At 45.7% G+C, this 18,904-nt stretch overlaps 1 protein-coding gene across 2 annotated transcripts; it reads right to left on the bottom strand.

Moving 5' to 3' along the window:
• Positions 1 to 147: 147 nt before the first annotated feature.
• Positions 148 to 5,185, bottom strand: cyp26a1 (cytochrome P450, family 26, subfamily A, polypeptide 1). Of its 2 annotated transcripts, none has more exons than XM_078223531.1 (7): positions 5,161 to 5,185; positions 3,924 to 4,148; positions 3,237 to 3,521; positions 2,920 to 3,069; positions 2,106 to 2,240; positions 1,780 to 1,935; positions 148 to 615 (listed from the first exon to the last, which is right to left on the bottom strand). In XM_078223531.1, the coding sequence occupies exons 2-7, from the start codon at positions 4,128 to 4,130 to the stop codon at positions 271 to 273; spliced, it is 1,278 nt and encodes a 425-aa protein (XP_078079657.1). In that variant the 5' UTR covers positions 4,131 to 4,148; positions 5,161 to 5,185; the 3' UTR covers positions 148 to 270. The 2 variants fall into 2 exon arrangements, with proteins under 2 accessions (XP_078079657.1, XP_078079656.1); XM_078223530.1 differs by lacking the exon at positions 5,161 to 5,185 and adding an exon at positions 4,824 to 5,101.
• Between the last annotated feature and the right edge of the window lie 13,719 nt (positions 5,186 to 18,904).

Raw genomic sequence — 18,904 nt, 5'->3', positions numbered from 1 at the left:
ATTAATCAAAACAATCTGTGCGAAACAATCCAACTCTTCACGGGGGGGGGGGGGGGTGGGGGGGGGGCGGATATATTTTCAACTCCAAGATCAGGACAAAATTAAGTTTTTTAAAATGAGAGCTCATGCCATGTTTATCAATCCACCAAGATCCTTTGACCTATACTGACTGCAATACAATAAGTAAAGGATCTGTCGACTTTTTTTAAAAGTCTGGATGTCGATAACATTGAGATGGTGATTGCAGAGTTCTGGTGTGTTCTAAGCAGGTCACATTTTGTATGGGAAAGGTGTGAATTTTGTGGGCAGGTTGTCCACTGGGTATACAGTGGGGTTGGTTTTCATGGTAGGAGGCCCATTTAAAAGTTCCCAGTCACAAGCCCTGACGAGCTCCACTGTGAAGATCTTGAGGAGGATCTTGGCGAACTCTTTGCCCACACAACTCCTGGAGCCTCCGCCAAATGGGATGTAGCTGAATCTGCAGGCATCTTTTTCTGAGCTGCCCTCCATGAAGCGATCTGGATTAAATTCGTCCTTTTTTGAGAAATTTGTTGCTACATCATGTGTATCGCAGATACTGTAAATAACATTCCAGCCTTTTGGTATCTGATATCCCTGAAAATAAAATTGATTGCATTATTTTAATGTATGTATCTTCAATGTGAGCACATTTTGTAAATTCAAGTACAAGGATTGTGGGATTTTAAAATTTGTTTCTAGTTCAGTTGGTATCCATATAATCTTCCAATTTGGAGTTGAAAAGAATTGTTTCACTATTCTAAATTTTATAAGTATCCTTTTACAGAAAATCTGAAATTAGGTGACTTGTATTCAGGTAATTTCTAATATTTTAGGCTTGTTATTGGAGACATGTGCTAGCCCCAGTAGAAACAATGAGAATTAAATTACTGAGGTGTTATCAACTAATATACAGCTAATGTAAATAACCTTGTGAAGTCTTGCTGTGCAGATTCTTCCCAATCAATGAGTTTGTGTTTGCTAGTTTAAATATAAAGAAGTTTTAAAATGGGGGAGGTGATGCCCTTGTGATATTATCACTAGTCGAATTTCTGGATTAATGGTCTAATGTTCTGGGTTCAAAACCCACCATAGCAGAAGGTGGAATTTGAATTGAATAAAAAAAATCTGGAATTAAGAATCCATTGATGACATGCAGCCATTGTTGAAGGGAAAAAAACCCATCTGCTTCACTAATGTCCTTTTAAGGACGGCAGATTTCCTTCTCTACAGCAATGTGGGGTTGACTCTTAACTGCCCTCGGGCAACAAGGGATGGGCAATAAATGCTGGCCAGTCAATGACGCCCATGTCCCATGAGTGAATTTTTTAAAACGTTTACAGAAATTTATCCTGCCCCAATATACACATTCTCTCAGGCATATAAATACAATTTCTGGATCTAAAAACTAGAGGGATGTGTCTAAATTATTGGTGCCATGTTATAATGCAGTTAATAATTCACCCTGGACACTTGGTGCAATCTCGACTAAACTATAAAAGGTCTGATACTGTAGAAGGAAACTCCACTGCAGCTTGTAACCGCTTTACGAACACCGGATTATGACCTATTCAATGTGGTGGGTGATCAAATCAATTGGACATTTCTGATGTGGCGATATTTACTAAGCTGTAGGTTTTGTAAAATCAACAAGGGGATAATTTTTTTTTCTGGAAATGGACGCAAGGTATGTTTTAGGGCGGTTGCCGGAATATGTATCACAGACCGTTCAACTATTTCTGCCTCGAATTTCAAGCTTACGTTTAAGACGAAGGTCTTTAGGGCCACGCGGAATCCTCCAGGGACTGGGGGGCTCATTCGAAGAGTTTCTTTGATAACGCTTCCGGTATATTTAAGTTGCGCCAGGAGTTCAATGGTGATTTGTTTGTTGTCTGCAGTGTCCCTGCTCAGTAATCCCTGCAAATCCATTGAGAAACCGCATGTAAAATACTTTGCTGCTGCTCAAAATACTCGCAAATTTGCCACCAAATAACTTTTTTCCCCCTCTTCCAAGCCCAGGAATGTGATGACGGGTCGGGATCCCAGGCTGGCAATGTGCAGCCTCGGTGTATTATGCAATGTCTTACCTGCTCCTGCAACTCCCCTCTGACCTTTCGCAGCACGGCTGGGTGTAGGGCCAGGAAAGTGACCAGGGAAGTGGCTGTACTGGCTGTGGTCTCGTGTCCTCCAAACAGCAGCTCGGTGGCAGATTCCTTCAGCTCCTTTTCAAAAATCAGAATAACCACACGTCAGGCAGGTAAAGCTGGGAACCCCGCACCTTCCTCACAACAGATAAACCGTGCCTGAAAATGCTGAGTGGCCCGGCTGTAAATGTTGCACAGAAAGCAGCCGGTTACCGGGACTCGGTGGACACCTGACAGTTAATAATCGTCGGAAGGGGAATCTTCTCTAAACAAAAAAAAAATCAGTATATGAAGTTTGTTCAACTAGGCTGTAAAAATCAGTAGCGGCGGTAGCTGTTGGATAGTGTGGCAGGGGCAGTGTTCAGGTAGGGGCTAATAGTGTTCTGGGCAGAGGGAGGGGCAGTGTTCTGTGCAGGGACAGTGTTCAGGCAGGGGGAATGTTCAGGCAGGGGGAATGTTCTGGCAGGGAAGCGGCAGTATTCTGGGCAGGGAGAGAACTGGGAGAATTTTCTGTGGATCCTAGGGCAGGAACTGTGTTCTGGGACAGGGGCAATGTTCTGGGACAAGAGGTATGTTCTGGACAGGGGGAATGTTCTGGACGGGGGGAATGTTCTGGGAGGGGGAAAGCAATGTTCTGTGCAGGGGCAATATTCTGGGCAGGGGGCAAGTGCTGTGTTCTGGGACAAGGGTGAAGGGACAGTGCATTGTTGGTCTTTATTCTGGGGCCAAAGTTTTGGGGAGAGGGGGAGGGAGTTACCTGTAAACGCAGGGGGTGCTCACTCTTCTCCGAGTGTTCAATCAGAAGTTGCAGAGCATCTTGGAAATGAGCCGGGGCCTCGCGTCTCGCCACCTTTTTCCTGATGTTCTCCTCGATTTTTGCGTGGATCACATTCCTGGCCTTCAGCCCCTGTTACCGAATAAGGGCACGGTCAGTTTGAGGCCGGGATGGGAAGGTTCAATTCTCCAGCCTCACCCACCCCAGTGCTGCAGTTAACACTGGAGCCAAGAGGCTGCTGTGTATCTGTCCGGGTCCATTCCCCTCCCCTTTTCCCCCCTTTGATCTTTACCTCTTACCCGGTATAAGCCGCTGAAGGGCACATCGATGGGCAGGGAGAAGAGGTTGCGAATCATCTCCTCGAAGGCCTCGATGAGTTCTTGCTGGGTCTGCTGGGTGGTGTGTGTGGGCTCGAAGCCGAGTAGGATCCGCATGGCGATGCCGAACATCAGACGCTTCATCTCGGGGTAGACCAGCACACAGGAGCCGCTGTCCAGCCAGCGCCTGAGTCCAGCCCTGATCTCCTCGCCCATCACCGGGATGTAGTTTTCCAAAGCTTCCCGGGAGAAAGCTTTCAAAATCACCTAGAATTTAACACAAATAGAGAACCCTTTGTGAGATGAACCTTAGACATCTTTCAAAAAGGGTCGCTGAAAGAGGACACTTTAAAAACTGGCTATATTAAACTTTGGATCCATCAACTGTCTGTAATTGGATTCTTCCAGTCCTGGGTTAATGCAACAAAAATAGCGCGGATGCTGGAAATCTGAAGTAAAAATAGAAAATGCTGGAAAAGCTCAGCGGGTCTGGCAGCATCTGTGGAGGGAGAGAGAGAGATAATGTTTCCCAGTCCAACCTAACTCCTGGGTGCCTGTGGGTTATTGGGTGAGATTTAGCTGGGAGACCACACGCCCTAACGGCAGTAGTAGTTTTCCCCATGGCGAATGGGTGCTGCCAGATTTCCTGCAGCAACAACACACACTTACCCTCTTCCTGTGCTTGTGTTCGCTGTCGTGGAGGCTGGAGAGGCAGCCTGCTCCCAGAATGGTCCTGACGGAGGCTGGCCACTGCACCGACACCAGCTTGTGTTCCCCCAGTAAAATCTGCTTCACGTTCTCCGCTCCCATGATCCGCACGGTCGGGTTGCCGAAAAGGTGAGTCTTGTAGATGTGGCCGTATTTTCGCACTTTCATTTTCAGAAACTTGTATCTCTGTAAAGTGGGAAACGGGCTGTCGGTTAGTTTAATATCTGAGGTGGGGTAAGGGAGGGGGAAGGGGGGGAACAGCCCCGTGGACCCCAGAGGTCGAGGCGTTTCACAGCTAGGGTGCTTTCTGCCGAGACAGTAAACCTCCCAAAGTTGCATTTGCGGAGTTAGTTTGCAAGTTGCTGATTAAATCTGTGCGATTTCTAACCCTTGTGGAGAGAGGGGGGGGGGGAGGGTGGTGGGTTAGAAAGAAAGCTTCCCAAACTGATCTTCCAACGCAGCTGGAGACGAGAGACAAAAACCTAATCTCCATTCCAGCAAGGTGAAATTAATCCGGTTGGCAGCCACTCGAATAAGGCTAATTGTTGGGGGATTTTTTTTCCTGCATATCAAGGTTGCTGTTAAATTCATATTCTCTTATTCAGTGAGTATTTACTGCAATGTCAGTGTGGAAAGTAACTGCGTCCCTCTAGCAGTGCTGGGCGTTGTCATTTTACCTGCTTGCCTTCCAAGCTTGCACTTTGCTCTCGTCCCCCGTCGAAAGGTTCAAAAATATATATTTCCTCTGCTAACCCTCAAGGTAACCCGTTCTGCTCCCTGCCCCTTCCCAGAGGAAGTCCTGGGTGACATAACTTTGAACAATACTGGCTTATTTTTTATTGGAATAAGTGAGGGTCTCACCTGTAAGACCAGCTGCAGAGTCTCTCCCAGGAAGGGCAGCCCCATGGAGCCCGGAGGCAGAGGCTTTTCACAGCTAGGGTCCTTTCTACGGAGACAGTAAACCTCCCAGAGTTTCAGCGCAGCGAGGAAAAGCGTCAGGGGCAGCACGAAAGTGCACAGGAAAGTAACACAAAGTGTGCGTAAAACCATTGCAGCACTTTCCAGTGCTTCTTCCCTGGAGAAGTGGAGTCAGTCGGGACAATCACTGTGCTGTCAGTGAGGCGGCTGACTCTCTCAAATGATCACACTCCTAATTCAAGCCCCCCTTATAACCAGTCCAGGTCTCAGCCTCTCTTACCTTGGTCAGTTAAATTAGTTCACACAAAGTTCATCTTTAATTGTGTAGATTGTGCCATCCCTCTGGCTCCGCCTTTTTCAGTGACGCTGCACAGAACGCTTTAACCCGTTGTTGGCCAGAAGGGGAGCTGTCCAGGAAAGTTCCTGAGATGATATTTATCACCCGATATCTTTCCTCGGCGCCTTCGGAGGTCATTCAATATTTTTTGGGGGGGGGGGAGGGGGGAACTCAGACATTCGGAAAATATCATTATGGTGGGAAGGGAGGGGACGAACCCACACTTCAGAAAGAGCAAGGATACCGGGCTTTGGGGAAAACAAGTCCCAAATCCCTGCTGGTTAGGTGCATTGGCCATGCTAAATTCTCCCTCAGTGTACCCAAACGGGCGCCGGAGTGTGGCGATTGGGGGACTTTCACAGTAATTTCATTGCAGTGTTAATGTAAGCCTACTTGTGACACTAATAAATAAACTTTAAAGCATGTATTAAAGCCTTTGTAGTGTTTCTGCAGCCCAAATCAACTGATTATTTGCAACGTGTAATTATAATGTACAGAAACCGCAAATTGGTTCATGGCATATGAATTGTGAGCGGTCGCATCTGTATTTACCCCGCTGATGTGTTGTACTTGGGGTGTGTGGAACTTCAGGATCGCTCTTAAAACATCTTGTCTTGCGGGTAAGGTAATACTAAACTTGTCACTTTGCCCCCCGCCCCCACCCCCCGCCTCCCAGTCGCAGGCAATGGTCTCGAATTATTACATATATCAAGACACGAGCAACAGTTTCTTTCTTGAGTTATTTATAAATTTCAATTTGAGCTGTAACTGTAATTTCAGCTCGGAGGATGCGTTGAGTTTAAAAGGGATTGAAAAGAGATTTCTTTCGGCAATCTCCAGGAGAATTGTGTGAACTGCGATTCAATAACACATTCGGAATGAGGTTACACATGTATATATACTTTTATAAAGTGGAAGGCGGGCTGACACTCCCCGGTGCTTGAGCTTTATTGTGGGTGAGTTCCTGGTCCCGCCAGCTCCTGGTTAGAAGGTTCCTGATATAAAGATTAATACATGTCATGGCCAAGATTCGCGTTGACGTGGCGCAGAGGCTGTGACAGTGTAAAGTTAGAGCCTGGCCCGGCGTTCACCTCCCAGTTACAGATTCAACTGCGCCTTTGGGTAACTGTGAGAAATGACGACGTCATTCAGATGTGAATTCCTACAATTATGATCCTGTGCTCGGCAGAGGTTCAAACCCAGGTCAGCCAGACAGAGCAGGGGAAAAGCAAGGTTAGTTCAGAAAGTAAACACGGGTCGCCGTTGCCACCCACAGTTTTATAGGTACATTGACAGCAGCTATAAGCCGAGGCGCGGTAATGCTCTGTAAAGTCGAATGTGAAGCGGGTTAGTTACTCTTGAAGCAAGACATTGCAGTCAATATACAACAGCGCTGTCCCCGGTTTGAACTGCTCCATTTGTTTAATTCTAATCGCATTGCTTTTAAATTTGATTACACAACCCAAAGCCCCTTTGAAACTGGAGTGTGTGGACACTGAGCAATGAGCTGCCCCAACCCATTTCTCCAATACCCTGCCTGGTTATTGCCAACACACTCACTGACCGCTTCATTCGTTGTCACATTTGTAGCGGATGGGACAATGTTGCTCCGTGCTTCCCTCTCAATCTCCAGCTCCAAACGCCTTAACCCTTGCTGGCCCGATGCTTTCGAGACAAGTTGGCCACTGCTCCTCCTCGGACACAGTTCCTGCCAATCCCTCACAGCGTTTGGTTGTTCTGATGGCAGGTCTGTCATATGAGGAGAAACTCCGTCGGTTGGCTTGCTATTCATTGGAATTAAGAAGAGTGACAGGGGATCTCATCAGAAACTTATAAAATTAATGGTAGACAGGGTAGATTCAGAAAGAATGTTCCCGATGGTGGGGGAGTCCAGAACTAGGGGTCATAGTTTGATCACAAGGGGCAAATCTTTTAGAACTGAGGTGAGGAGATAGAGAGTGGTGAATGTGTGGAATTCACTATCACAGAATGCAGTTTGAGGCCAAAACGTTGTCTGATTTCAAGAAGGAATTGCATACAGCTCTTGGGGCTAAACGGTTAGGGTTTGGCCATGATAAATTGACTCTAGTGTCAAGGATTAGCATGGTAAATCTATGGGGTTACAGGAATAGGGTCTGGGTGGGATTGTGGTTGGTGCAGACTCGATGGGCCGAACGGCCTCCTTCTGCACTGTAGGGATCCTATGATGATACCAAGTTCTATGATGATTCTATGATCAAGGGATATGGGGGAAGGGGGAATCAGGGCATTGAATGTGATGGTGAGCCATGATTATAATGAATGGCAGAGCAGGCTCAAGGGGCCGAATGGCCTACTCCTGCTTCAATTTTCTATGCTTCTATGATCTCTCATTGGTTTACTGATTTTTAATAAAAGGCGGGGGAACCAATCAGTTTTGCAAATTGTACAATTAAACAAAACACAGCCCAAATCAGATTAATGGCGACTGTTTTATTGAAAGCTTTGAGATTTGTCATATAAAGCTCCTAATAACAGTAATGTCTCTATAAGTGTTTAAGGATCCCCAATGCCGAGTGAGTGAGTTGGGGTGGTGGGGGGTACTTTATACGGCTGGAATTCCAATGGAGCATGTATCAGTGTGTTTTTGGTGCACCAGCGGGACACTGGGCAACATTACCGCCGCAGGACTGCCCCCAACACTGCGATATCTTGAAATGACGTGGAGATGCCGGCGTTGGACTGGGGTAAACACAGTAAGAGTTTTAACAACACCAGGTTAAAGTGCAACAGGTTTATTTGGTAGCAAATGCCATTAGCTTTCGGAGCGCTGCTCCTTCGTCAGATGGAGTGGAAATCTACTCTCAAGCTGCTCCTTCGTCAGATGGAGTGGAAATCTGCTCTCAAGCTGTTTGAGAGCAGATTTCCACTCCATCTGACGAAGGAGCAGCGCTCCGAAAGCTAATGGCATTTGCTACCAAATAAACCTGTTGGACTTTAACCTGGTGTTGTTAAAACTCTTACATATCTTGAAATCGCAGAGACATGTGAAGTCTCTGACTGTATCCACTCGTAGTGGTCGGTATAAATGTGCTCAGAAAGACAAGGCCAGCTGTCTCTAGTCCACCCGCATCGACAAACAGGTGCTGCCACCTCTTGAAGTTCAAGTCTCGATCCCTGCAGATCTCTGACTCACTATACTGGAGCGGGGGGGTGGGGGTGGAATTAGGGTGATTCAGCCATCAATTCCGGCCATTACAATGCAAATTATAATTGTGTACGGACTAATAAATAATGAATATTTCTACGTGCACCGCTGATGGAGAGGGAGGTAACAATACTTACAGGGCCTTTTCACTTGCTAATTGTCCGTTTGAGTTCCGTTCCTGATGAGAAGGCGACGCCTGTTCAATGTGTTTGCAAGGCGGGTTTTACTGAGTATCCCATCATAGTTAATCCTCGAGTTAACACCCACTAGTTATACCTTTCGGGACAATCCATTGTTAAAATCAAATCAAACGCCGTTATGTTTCGCCACTCTGTAACTCTAATAATTGTGATTGAATATAGGTGCTGTTACTGCGCACTCACTCAGGAAGGAATGGATTTCCCCTGCATATGGGGGAGGGGGAAGTCTACCCGGGTTTAAATCACAACAGAGACAACCAGAAATTACTGAATTGATTGGCGAAGCAAAACAATAATTAGTATTGTGCAAGACCAGCACAGGAGATAATCGCTTGTCTTGGCGGCTACACATTTCCTGTTGATTGAAGTACAAGGTTCAATGGGGCAGACGGGATTTATTTGAGCAATGTCCAAATCTTAAAGCTGGCAAACATTCCGTCTCTGTGAGATGAGTACTCAAAACTCAACCAGAAATAGCTGGAGATATTGGACTCTGTGAATGTTCGGCAGTAGGGGTTGGTTTTAGATTTGCACCTTCTACAACACGCACTCAGCTAACTTCTTGCAGATTCTGCCAAGCCGGCTGAGGATTCTCGGCATTTTCTGTCTTTGTTCAAAATCTAAAAGAGTGTTTGTTTTTCTCTCCCATTATCACCTTGTTCCCATTGCCTGAAGAACATGTGAAATCTCTGTATCAGCTCCGAGAATGACTGTGGGGCGTGAACACAAAATGTTACATCTCTTGTTTATTGTAACACCTTTCCAAAACCAGCTGCACCTTTCCAAAGGCAGACGGTCAGGGTTACACCGTATCAAAGAGAAACACCAACCCGATACACAACACGACACTAATTCACCAAGTGTTCTGTCAATGTTGCAGTTTTTATTTTAGATTATTTCCCCACGTAGAGAATTGTTATAAGGACCAGAAACAGAAACTGCTGGAAAATCTCAACAGGCCTGACAGCATCTGTCGGGGGTGGCACAGTGGTTAGAACTGCTGCCTTCACAGCGCCAGAGACCCGGGTTCAATTCCGGCCTCGAGTCATTGCCTGTGCAGAGTCTGAATGTTCGCCCCGTGTCTGCGGGGGTTTCCACCGGATGCTCCCGTTTCCTCCCACAGTCCAAAGATGTGCGGGTTAGGTGGATTGGCCATGCTAAATTTCTCCTTAGTGTCAGGGGGACTATCTAGGGTAAATGCATGGGATTATAGGGATAGGGCCTGGGTGGGATTGTGATCGGTGCAGACTCGATGGGCCGAATGGCCTCCTTCTGCACTGTAGGGATGCTATGATTCTATGATCTGTGGAGAGAGAATAGAGCTAACGTATCCAGTCTGGATGACCCTTCATAAGAGCGGTTTCAGATTTCGGCATCCGCAGTATTTTGCCTTTATCTTAGTTGTTATAAGGATATGTGACGCCTGACAGGACGGTTGGACGAAGGTTGAGCGACAAATTTCAGAGGGGTATTGGATCAGTCCTTCAAAGTGAGAAACATTTCCAGGGCAGTGCGAATGGTGTGACTAATGGGTTAGCTCTTTCAGATCGCCAACATTGACACGACGGGCCGAATGGCCTTTACTTTCGCTGCGTGACTCTAGCTGCAGTCTGCTAGTTTGAAATTCCGCCCTATGTACGGGGCGCCAACACCACAAGTATTTCGACTGCATATTCAAGAAATATGAGCCTTTAATTCATCGCTCAGTAAAATAGAATCAACATGATGTATTTCTTGAAATATGCTCGTCGCTGTGAAAAGAAAATCTGGTTCGGATAAAATGATCTATTTCAGAGCTGGCTGGATGGAGGGGTGGAGATTAGATGGGTGGGTGGCTGCCAGAACAAGTCACTGGGGTTGAGGAGTTAATATCAGCAAAGCACAACAGGGTCACGGCGCAGTTAGTGTTCCTGTTGTGCTAACGCTGCAACACATCTACTTCCAAATGATCTATCAACTATGCGCCGTGTACCTGATCCAAGGATAGCATTCCAGTGGAATAACTCACTTCATATCACTTCAACTAAGGCTTAATACAGGTTTCCCGTCCAAATAAAACTTTCCTCACAGGCCAATCGCATAGCAACAGCATTTTAGACATTTCTTTCGTTCCCCGGCTTGGTTATCGACGGCGCCCTGCTCTACATTTGAGTGGAACCAGTTATGAACGAAGCCGGGCTGATAATGCTCTCCCTCTCCGCCGCCATTCAGTTGCCGGCGGTAATTTATAAATGTCCGCCTAAGTATAATGAATCAAATCTGTCTTGCAAACGGTACACAGGCGTCTCATTGTTCGGCGTTCGGGCGGTAAGGCTGTTGTCTTTACAGAGCGGAGTGGAGCAGTTATTTATTAATCAGTGTTATGCTCATTCAGTTATGGTCATTTGTTTGTGGGTCCCAGCAGATGGCGTAATGATGGGTTCATAACAATGATGATCTGTAAAAAGGCAATCGCTTCCTCAGTGGGATGACAGGGAATTAGAGTTTGTCATTTAAAACGTAGGAAGATTCTCTTCGGAATTTGCACTAGTTTGTTTGATTCACCTGATAACACTGATGGCACTTTAAGTGTTTTTTTTCCCAGCCCATTAGTTGTAGGTGAACCTATTGCATTCAGCTCGATAATGCATTGTCTCCCCCTCCTCCTCGCTGACCCAGTTTAGCCTAGAGGTGAGGTGGGTGACTTCACACCCTATAAAAGTTCACAATAACCTGCGAGAGATGTGGTTTGAAGCCGGGGGTTCCTGTGGATTGTCAGTGAATGGGCCATTCCTGGGGGGAGGGGAAGGGGGGGGGGGCACACACACATGTGGCTCTTTTTGGCCTGGAGGTTAGTTCCCGTAACTCAGCCACTACTGACCGCAATGTGACCTAAAGGACGGACCGTGACATTTGCGTGAACCTTAGAAGAAACTTGTCAAGTTCACTGCCCGTCAAATAAACATGTGCCGGAATGGAGGCGGTTTGGACGCACAGACAACGGCGAAATTCCTTACTACCTGATGCCCGGTGCCGATTTTAAGTTTAAAAAAATTAAAGCGGGGGATGTTAAAGCAAAGGGAAAGGTCGGCTGGATTCTAAAACGTGTTCATTGTTGGAGATGAGCGCGCAGAGCAGTTTCCTGCGGCAGGTTGATGAGCAAATGTCTTTTATATTAAAATAGTTCATTAAAAAAGAGCAGTTAAAGGATGTGGCTGGCCTCTCTGGAACCCTTATATCGACTTCAGCGTGTAAAGCAGGATGCTGTACTCGGGCTGATAGGCGCATTTAAATGTTGTAATATTGGCAACGGGCCAATGCATCACAGAGTAGAAATATCTCCCGTGTTGGAACTTAGCTGTGATAACTGCTTTGTTCAATATCCATTTATACTTGGGCCATAAAGTGAAAATTGAACCTCAACTTCTTAAACAAGACACTATAAATATAGTATTCATTATTCTTCTGGATACAATATCAAAACTGTAAGGAAGACCAACCACCGCACAAGCATGCATCCACACACGAATATGTTAGTGTTGTGTTTATTTTTTTTCAAAATATTAATGTCTAATTCATTTCCGATTTTGTTTTCGCTGCCGTTCGACCCAATTTAAACCATTCCCACAGCTAAATGTTTCCGGAACCGGCGTGACATGTAACCAGTTGGCGGATTCCTATGTACCAATAAGCTTTCTCTCTGACCATGAGGATTTACCCTGAAGACAAGGTCACAGGGACACGTGCTTCTAGTTCATTCAAGGGTCAGCCAATAATGCAGGCAATGGACACGCGAGCCGGACAAACCAGAGTCTACCTACAACCACTGAACGAGCCGGGAGCCTGAGACAGTAAAAAATTCCCTGACCCAAAAAATGTAATTTGAACAAATGTTTGTACAAAGTCGTGGTTGCTCTCCAAGTTTTTGCATCTGTGATTACAATGTTTGTTTCCTACCCCCGCCCCCACCACTCCCCGGTTGAAGAAATGCGCCCACTGTCACCCAATCGAGTCCTAATAATGTTCTAAAGTACTTGACATTTTATGGAATGTTCTCTTCTTTACAATACGCTTTTGGCAAATTCCTCATCTCCTGTTCAGTGACAGGTGTCAGCTTTGCAACTTGACATGACATGTCCAGGCTTTTATATTCACCTACCCGCTGATGGGCCATAACTGCACAATATATACAAACAGAATGGGGAGCTTCAATCAAAAAAAGCTTTTATTGCGAGGATTTCACAATCGTATCTGTCCAGTTGTATTCTCACCTGAGCCAAGAAAGTTGTGGGGTTCCACCCCAAATCCTTCAGCACATAAGCTAAGGTGACATTTCAAGGTGACTTGAGGGAGTATGGCTTGTAAAAAAAATCTCATGGGACTATTTGAAGGGGAGGGGCTTCTCCCTGACTCCTCGGCCAATATTTCATACCCTAACCAGCACTAGGAAAGTAAAAGAAATTATCTGGTCACATATTTCATTGCTTTTCTCAGATTTTTCTGTGCGTGTTCGGATTGCAGTTTCCCCCCTTCGTTTCAACATATCAAAAGAACTTCATTAGGAAATCCGGAGTTGGTGAAATATAAATGCTAGTTCTTTATTTAATTCCAAACACAATTTCAACTTTACTCTGGATGGAGGGATAGACGACAAATTTGTAAGACTTAAAAAACATACAAAATGTGTTTGACAGAGAAATGCAAACTATATTACAAACCTACGATGATTGCAATTTATATATTCAATGACATATTATGTATTAAAATTTAACAGTTGCTGCTGGGTTAGAAGAAAATCCGGAATCTATTTTAAATTAGAAATAAAATGCTGCGGATGCTGGAAATCCGAAATACAAACAGAAAATGCTGAATAAACTCGGCAGGTCTGGCAGCATCAGTGGAGAGAAAAACACAGTTAACATTCTGAGTCTGCAAAGGGGGACTCGAAACGTTAACTCTGTTTCTCTCCACAGATGCTGCCAGAGTTGCTGAGTTTATCTAGCTATTTCTGTTTTCCTTGTCTACATCAACGTGTTTTGCATGTTTCTGTTTATTTATAAAGTATTTTCCTGCTTAGACTCTCCCTCGGGACGGAGGATGACTTGTTTCCACTCCCGTTCCATGGCTTCCCAAACGGCTATCAATAGCAACCTGGAGGCTCTGCCACAGTAAGAAGTCTCACAACACCAGGTTAAAGTCCAACAGGTTTATTTGGTAGCAAATCTCATGGCTCTGCCACAAGCAGCTCAGGGGGTGTCGGAAGAGTGGGGTAGGTGAGTTGTTTGAAAGTTAGCTGCTCTCTCCAAGCCATCTCTGTCTGCTCCCGGTCACATCCCTCCAAGTGCAGGGTGCCTTCCTGAATGAAAACTAGAACCAGAGGGCACAACCTCAGGCTAAAGGGGCGATCCTTTAAAACAGAGATGAGGAGGAATTTCTTCAACCAGAGAGTGGTGAATCTGTGGAACTCTTTGCCGCAGAAGGCTGTGGAGGCCAGGTCATTGAGTGTCTTTAAGACAGAGATGGGTTCTTGATTAATAAGAGGATCAGGAGTTATGGGGAAAAGGCAGGAGAATGGAGATGAGAAAAATATCAGCCATGATTGAATGGCGGAGCAGACTCGATGGGCCGAGTGGTCTAATTCTGCTCCTATGTCTTATGGACCTCCTCCATTTTGATCGGGCACAAGCTGGGGATTCCCGCAAAGCAGGACTTCTCCAGAAATGCTTTGAGGATACCCCGCTACAGCATTTCCACTCTCCTCCTGGGAGTCCCATGTCATGATCCAGTTCCGAATAGAGCAACTGTTTTTGGAGCTAGGTGACAGACTGTCCAAGGATGTTTGGGTTAAGTGGATTGGTCATGCTAAATTGTCCCTTAGTGTCGGGGGAACCAGCAGGGTAAAAGCAAGGGGTTACGGGGATAGGGCCTGAGTGGGATTATTGTCAGTGCAGGCTTGATGGGCCGAATGGCCTCCTTCTGCACTGTCGGGATTCTATGATGTTGGCTCGGATGCTGCAGTTGTAGCCCCTCACCACGGGATCTGGAGGATTTTCTGAAGTTATGGCTGGTGCGACTTCTCCAGTGCTTTGAGATGCCTGCTCCAGATTGCCCAAGCCTCTCACACATATACAAGCGTTGCTTGGTAAACCATAACCTTAGTCTTGGGCTTGAAATTCGGGTCCTCAAATACTCTTTTCTCCAAAGTGATTTTACGGAACTGTAATTCATGTAGCTTCATTTTGGTTTGCCTCCTTTCGAGGTAATCTTTCAGCAGTCTGCGTTGTATAGCTCAACATTACTAATGCTGAGTTTTCAGTTAGTTTCGATTATTATAAATAATGGACCATTAAATACACCTGGAAAAATGATGCACCATCGCAATTTGGAGGAAAGCAGTAATTTGCACTGGTGGCTTTCAAAGGCAATTTCCCCACAATCCAATAGTCCAACACACACCCCCATTCCCCCCTCTCCCCCCGCCCCCCCCCCCCCCCCCCCCAACCCTCCATGGAATTTTCAGGATCAAATATTGGGAATAAAATGTAATAGGAAATTAATGATTCGAATGAGGGTGGCCAGGCGAAGACTTTATTACTTGGAATGTAGGAGAATGAGGGGTGACCTTATTGGAGTGAATGAGGGGCCTGGATAGGATGAATACAAACAGTATTTTTCCCAGGGAAGGAAAATTCAAAGTTAGAGGGCATAGGTTTAAGGGGAAAGATTTGAAAGGAATCTGAGGGGCAATTTCTTCATGCAGAGGATGGTGCGAATATGGAATGAACTGCCAGAGAAAGTGCCTGAGGCGGGTACAATAGCAACATTTAAAAAGCAGTTGGATAAGTACTTGGATGGGGAAGGATTAGAGGGATATGGGCCAAATGTGGACAATTGGGATTAGCGGGGAGGGCACCATGGTCGGCACGGACCGGTTGGGCCGAAGGGCCTGTTTCCTCGCTGTATCGCTCTATGATTCGATGAAAGCTGGTTATTTCATTGCTCCTTCAAAATGAAGGTTCGAGGAACTGGCTGAAAAATCTCAGCAAAAATCACATTGTACACACTAAAGGTTTTCAACAGTTGTAGCTGGTGTTAATATTCCATTATTTACGAAGATGTATTAAATAGAAACAACTTCAGTACCAACAGGTATAGCTAATCAAAAGACAACATCAAATGTGCAACACGTTCAACTGGACTGGTGTGCCAGATGTTTAAAACATGTGGACTACAAGCCATCGACATGGTCACCGACGCGTTATTTAAATAATGAATGTCAGATAACATCAGAAAAGTCAGTGACAAAAATGAAAACAAATTGCAGCAATAACACTGAAGTCCCAAAGTAGCAAATAAGATTGAAATCGGCTGTTACTTTCCAACCGTCACTTCAGTATAAATGGAATTTTATAATAATTTAAAACAAGTGCACTGATAGTTAGACATTTCAAACATGCCCACACCAGTTAGATGTAGGGTAAACCTCCTGTGGGATTACAAGTCTCGTTATCAAGTCTGGAGGGTAGGGCCGTCCTCATTCTGTTTATAGACGCAATTAAAATGACTGTTCCTCAGGCTGACTCAGTGAGAACATGAACCAATTATTTTGATACCGTGCAGGTCAGGCCGGGCATCTTTTCCAGGTTCAATTAGCTGGTCTGATGTTAGTGGGAGTGGCCAGGCTCTAACTGGTCCCGGGGTGGACGGCTCAGCTAAGGCAATGGGTCAGAGAAGCTGGAGTGACCCTCCCCAGGACACATGACCACAAGAACAGCCATGGCTAATCGCTGAGCCGATTCCTGGACAGTGAATCTTACTCTCGCCCCCTATCCCTGCGTGTGCATGGCCTGATTTGGCAGAGTAGTGTGACCAGGGGAAACCCCCATTCGGTACTTGCGGTTAGCTGGCCTCAGCTGAGTTGTAGCTACTGGTCTCTGGTTCCCGGAGCGAGGGAGGAGAAAAATCAGCTCGGATTTCTGTTAGCGACCATTATCCAGTAACCCCTCTGCTGCAAAGTGTACTTACGTGTAAATAGAGTGAGGACCCGGCCAAGCTTCGGTGAGACTCCTTCCTGGCTCCAATGTTTTTATTTATTATTGTCACATGTTGGTATATTGTTTCTTGCGCGCTACACACACTAAACATACTGTTCATCGAGTACATGGTGAGAAGGAAAGGAGAGGGTGCAGAATGTAGTGTTACAGTCACAGATAGGGTGCAAAGAAAGATCAACTTAATGCAAGGTAAATCCATTCAAAAGTCTAATGGCAACAGGGAAGAAGCTGTTCTTGAGTCGGTTGGTACGTGACCTCAGGCTTTTGTATCTTGGAAGAAGGTGGAGGAGAGAATGTCCGGGGAGCGTGGGGTCCTTCATTATGCCGGCTGCTTTCCCGAGGCAGTGGGAAGCGTGGACGGAATCAATGGATGGGAGGCTGGTTTGTGTGATGGACTGGGCTTCACTTTCAGGAATGAATGCCACCCTTCCCTCATCAAACTGTCCTCTCCCCGGAATGAAATAAAACCTCTCAGATTGGCGTTAGACTAATGGCTAGAGGCTAGAATCGGCTGAGAGTTGAGAATAGGCTCATGATTGAGGGCTTTGCTTCCGCAGAATTTGTATACATCAGTGAGAGAGGATGAAGCCACAGGTTCTGTGACTTTATATTGCAACTATCAAGCTGTGGCTACTAAATGTGTTAAATAAAATGTTGTGCTGTCTGACGTGTGTTTCTATAACCGTGTTCAATAAATGTCTCCAAAAGTACAAGTATATTCAGTGTAATAGCATTGGACTGTCTGTGTGGTGGGCGATTATATTTCACGAGATTGGCCATAGCAGCTTAGTTGACGATTAAACAGCCGTCACTTTAACCGCGGGAAGCAAAAGTTGCCGTTTACAGGCAGGGGAAACTGGGAAAATAATCGATGTGTGTCCCCCTCCCCCCACCCCCGTATTCACACGAGAGGATATACAGATTATACTCAGAAAGCGCCTTTACCGTTCAGAAGCGAGACAATAAAATGAAGGATGGGATATAATCACAGAATTGCAGACACAGAACAGCACAAAAGGGGCAAAGCGCTCCATTCATCTTAACTATCGGCTTTAATATTCACACAGCAGCATTTCCATTACGTTTGAAATGAAATTGGTCTCCAATTTTCTAAATGTAATAAAACCATCTGTTTCTGGCCTAAATCATTCACATACACATATACAATATCAAAACAGCACCGCCCTGTCTTCAAACGGCGCTCTAAACAAGGTGTTCCTACTCCTTTACGTTTATTCATGAAATATTACAACACACACGGGCAGCTTTTACAACATTACAACCACATTGTCACAACATGTGAATGGGGAAGCTACTACACATGTCAAAGGCTGGGATGACATGAGGCTATTTATCATACACAATACAGGTAGGTCAGCAACTTTCCGAGCAGAGAATTACATTCACCATTTGGGAATCGAGGACATCTTCAACCCGAAGTTAGATGCAAAACACGTGATAGGGAAATAGAACCGGGAACAACTTCGGCAAGGTTTTTAACAAACTAGAACTCAGATTCTCAGTTGAAACTCGGTGACGCAATTTGACCAGTTCTGGAGATTTCGAGGAGTTTAATTTGTGGGGTGCTGCACATATATACTGGCCCATGTACTGGATAACAATCCATGCTTCGTTCTCAAAGACAGAAGCATACAAGTTTCAAACCTGAATTTCGTTCAATGCAGCGGCTGGTTTTGAATACAAAGCAAATCCGTCTGCCTCTCTCCCCTTCACTCCCATTCCTAATCCTGACGCAAACCCACTCCAATCCTCTCCCAATCCCACCTCACTCTCATTCCCAATCCTCTCCCAAACCCACCTCACTCCCATTCCTAATCCTGACCCAATCCCACCTCACTTCCATTCCCAATCCCACCTCACTTCCATTCCCAATCCTCTCCCAATCCCACCTCACTTCCATTACCAATCCTCTCCCAATCCCACCTCACTTCCGTTCCCAATCCTCTCCCAATCCCACCTCACTTCCATTCCCAATCCTTTCCCAATTCCACCTCACTCCCATTCCCAATCCACTCACTCCCACCACACTCACATTCCTCATCCTCTCCCAGTCCCACCTCACTCACATTCCCAATCCTCTCCTAATCCCATCTCACTCTCATTCCTAATCCTGACCCAATCGCTTCTCTTCCTCCCGTTTATCTCAACCTTGTCTTCACAGCATTCGCTTTCTCTAATAAATTGAGCGGTTAGAATCCGACCCACTACCCAAAAAGCTGTTCATATTAATTTTGATTACATTCACC

The sequence above is a fragment of the Mustelus asterias genome, chromosome 11 (genome assembly GCF_964213995.1).
Source record: "Mustelus asterias chromosome 11, sMusAst1.hap1.1, whole genome shotgun sequence".
NCBI lineage: Eukaryota > Metazoa > Chordata > Chondrichthyes > Carcharhiniformes > Triakidae > Mustelus > Mustelus asterias.
Note: the sequence above shows the minus strand (reverse complement) of the source record. Positions and strands in the feature narration are given on the sequence as shown.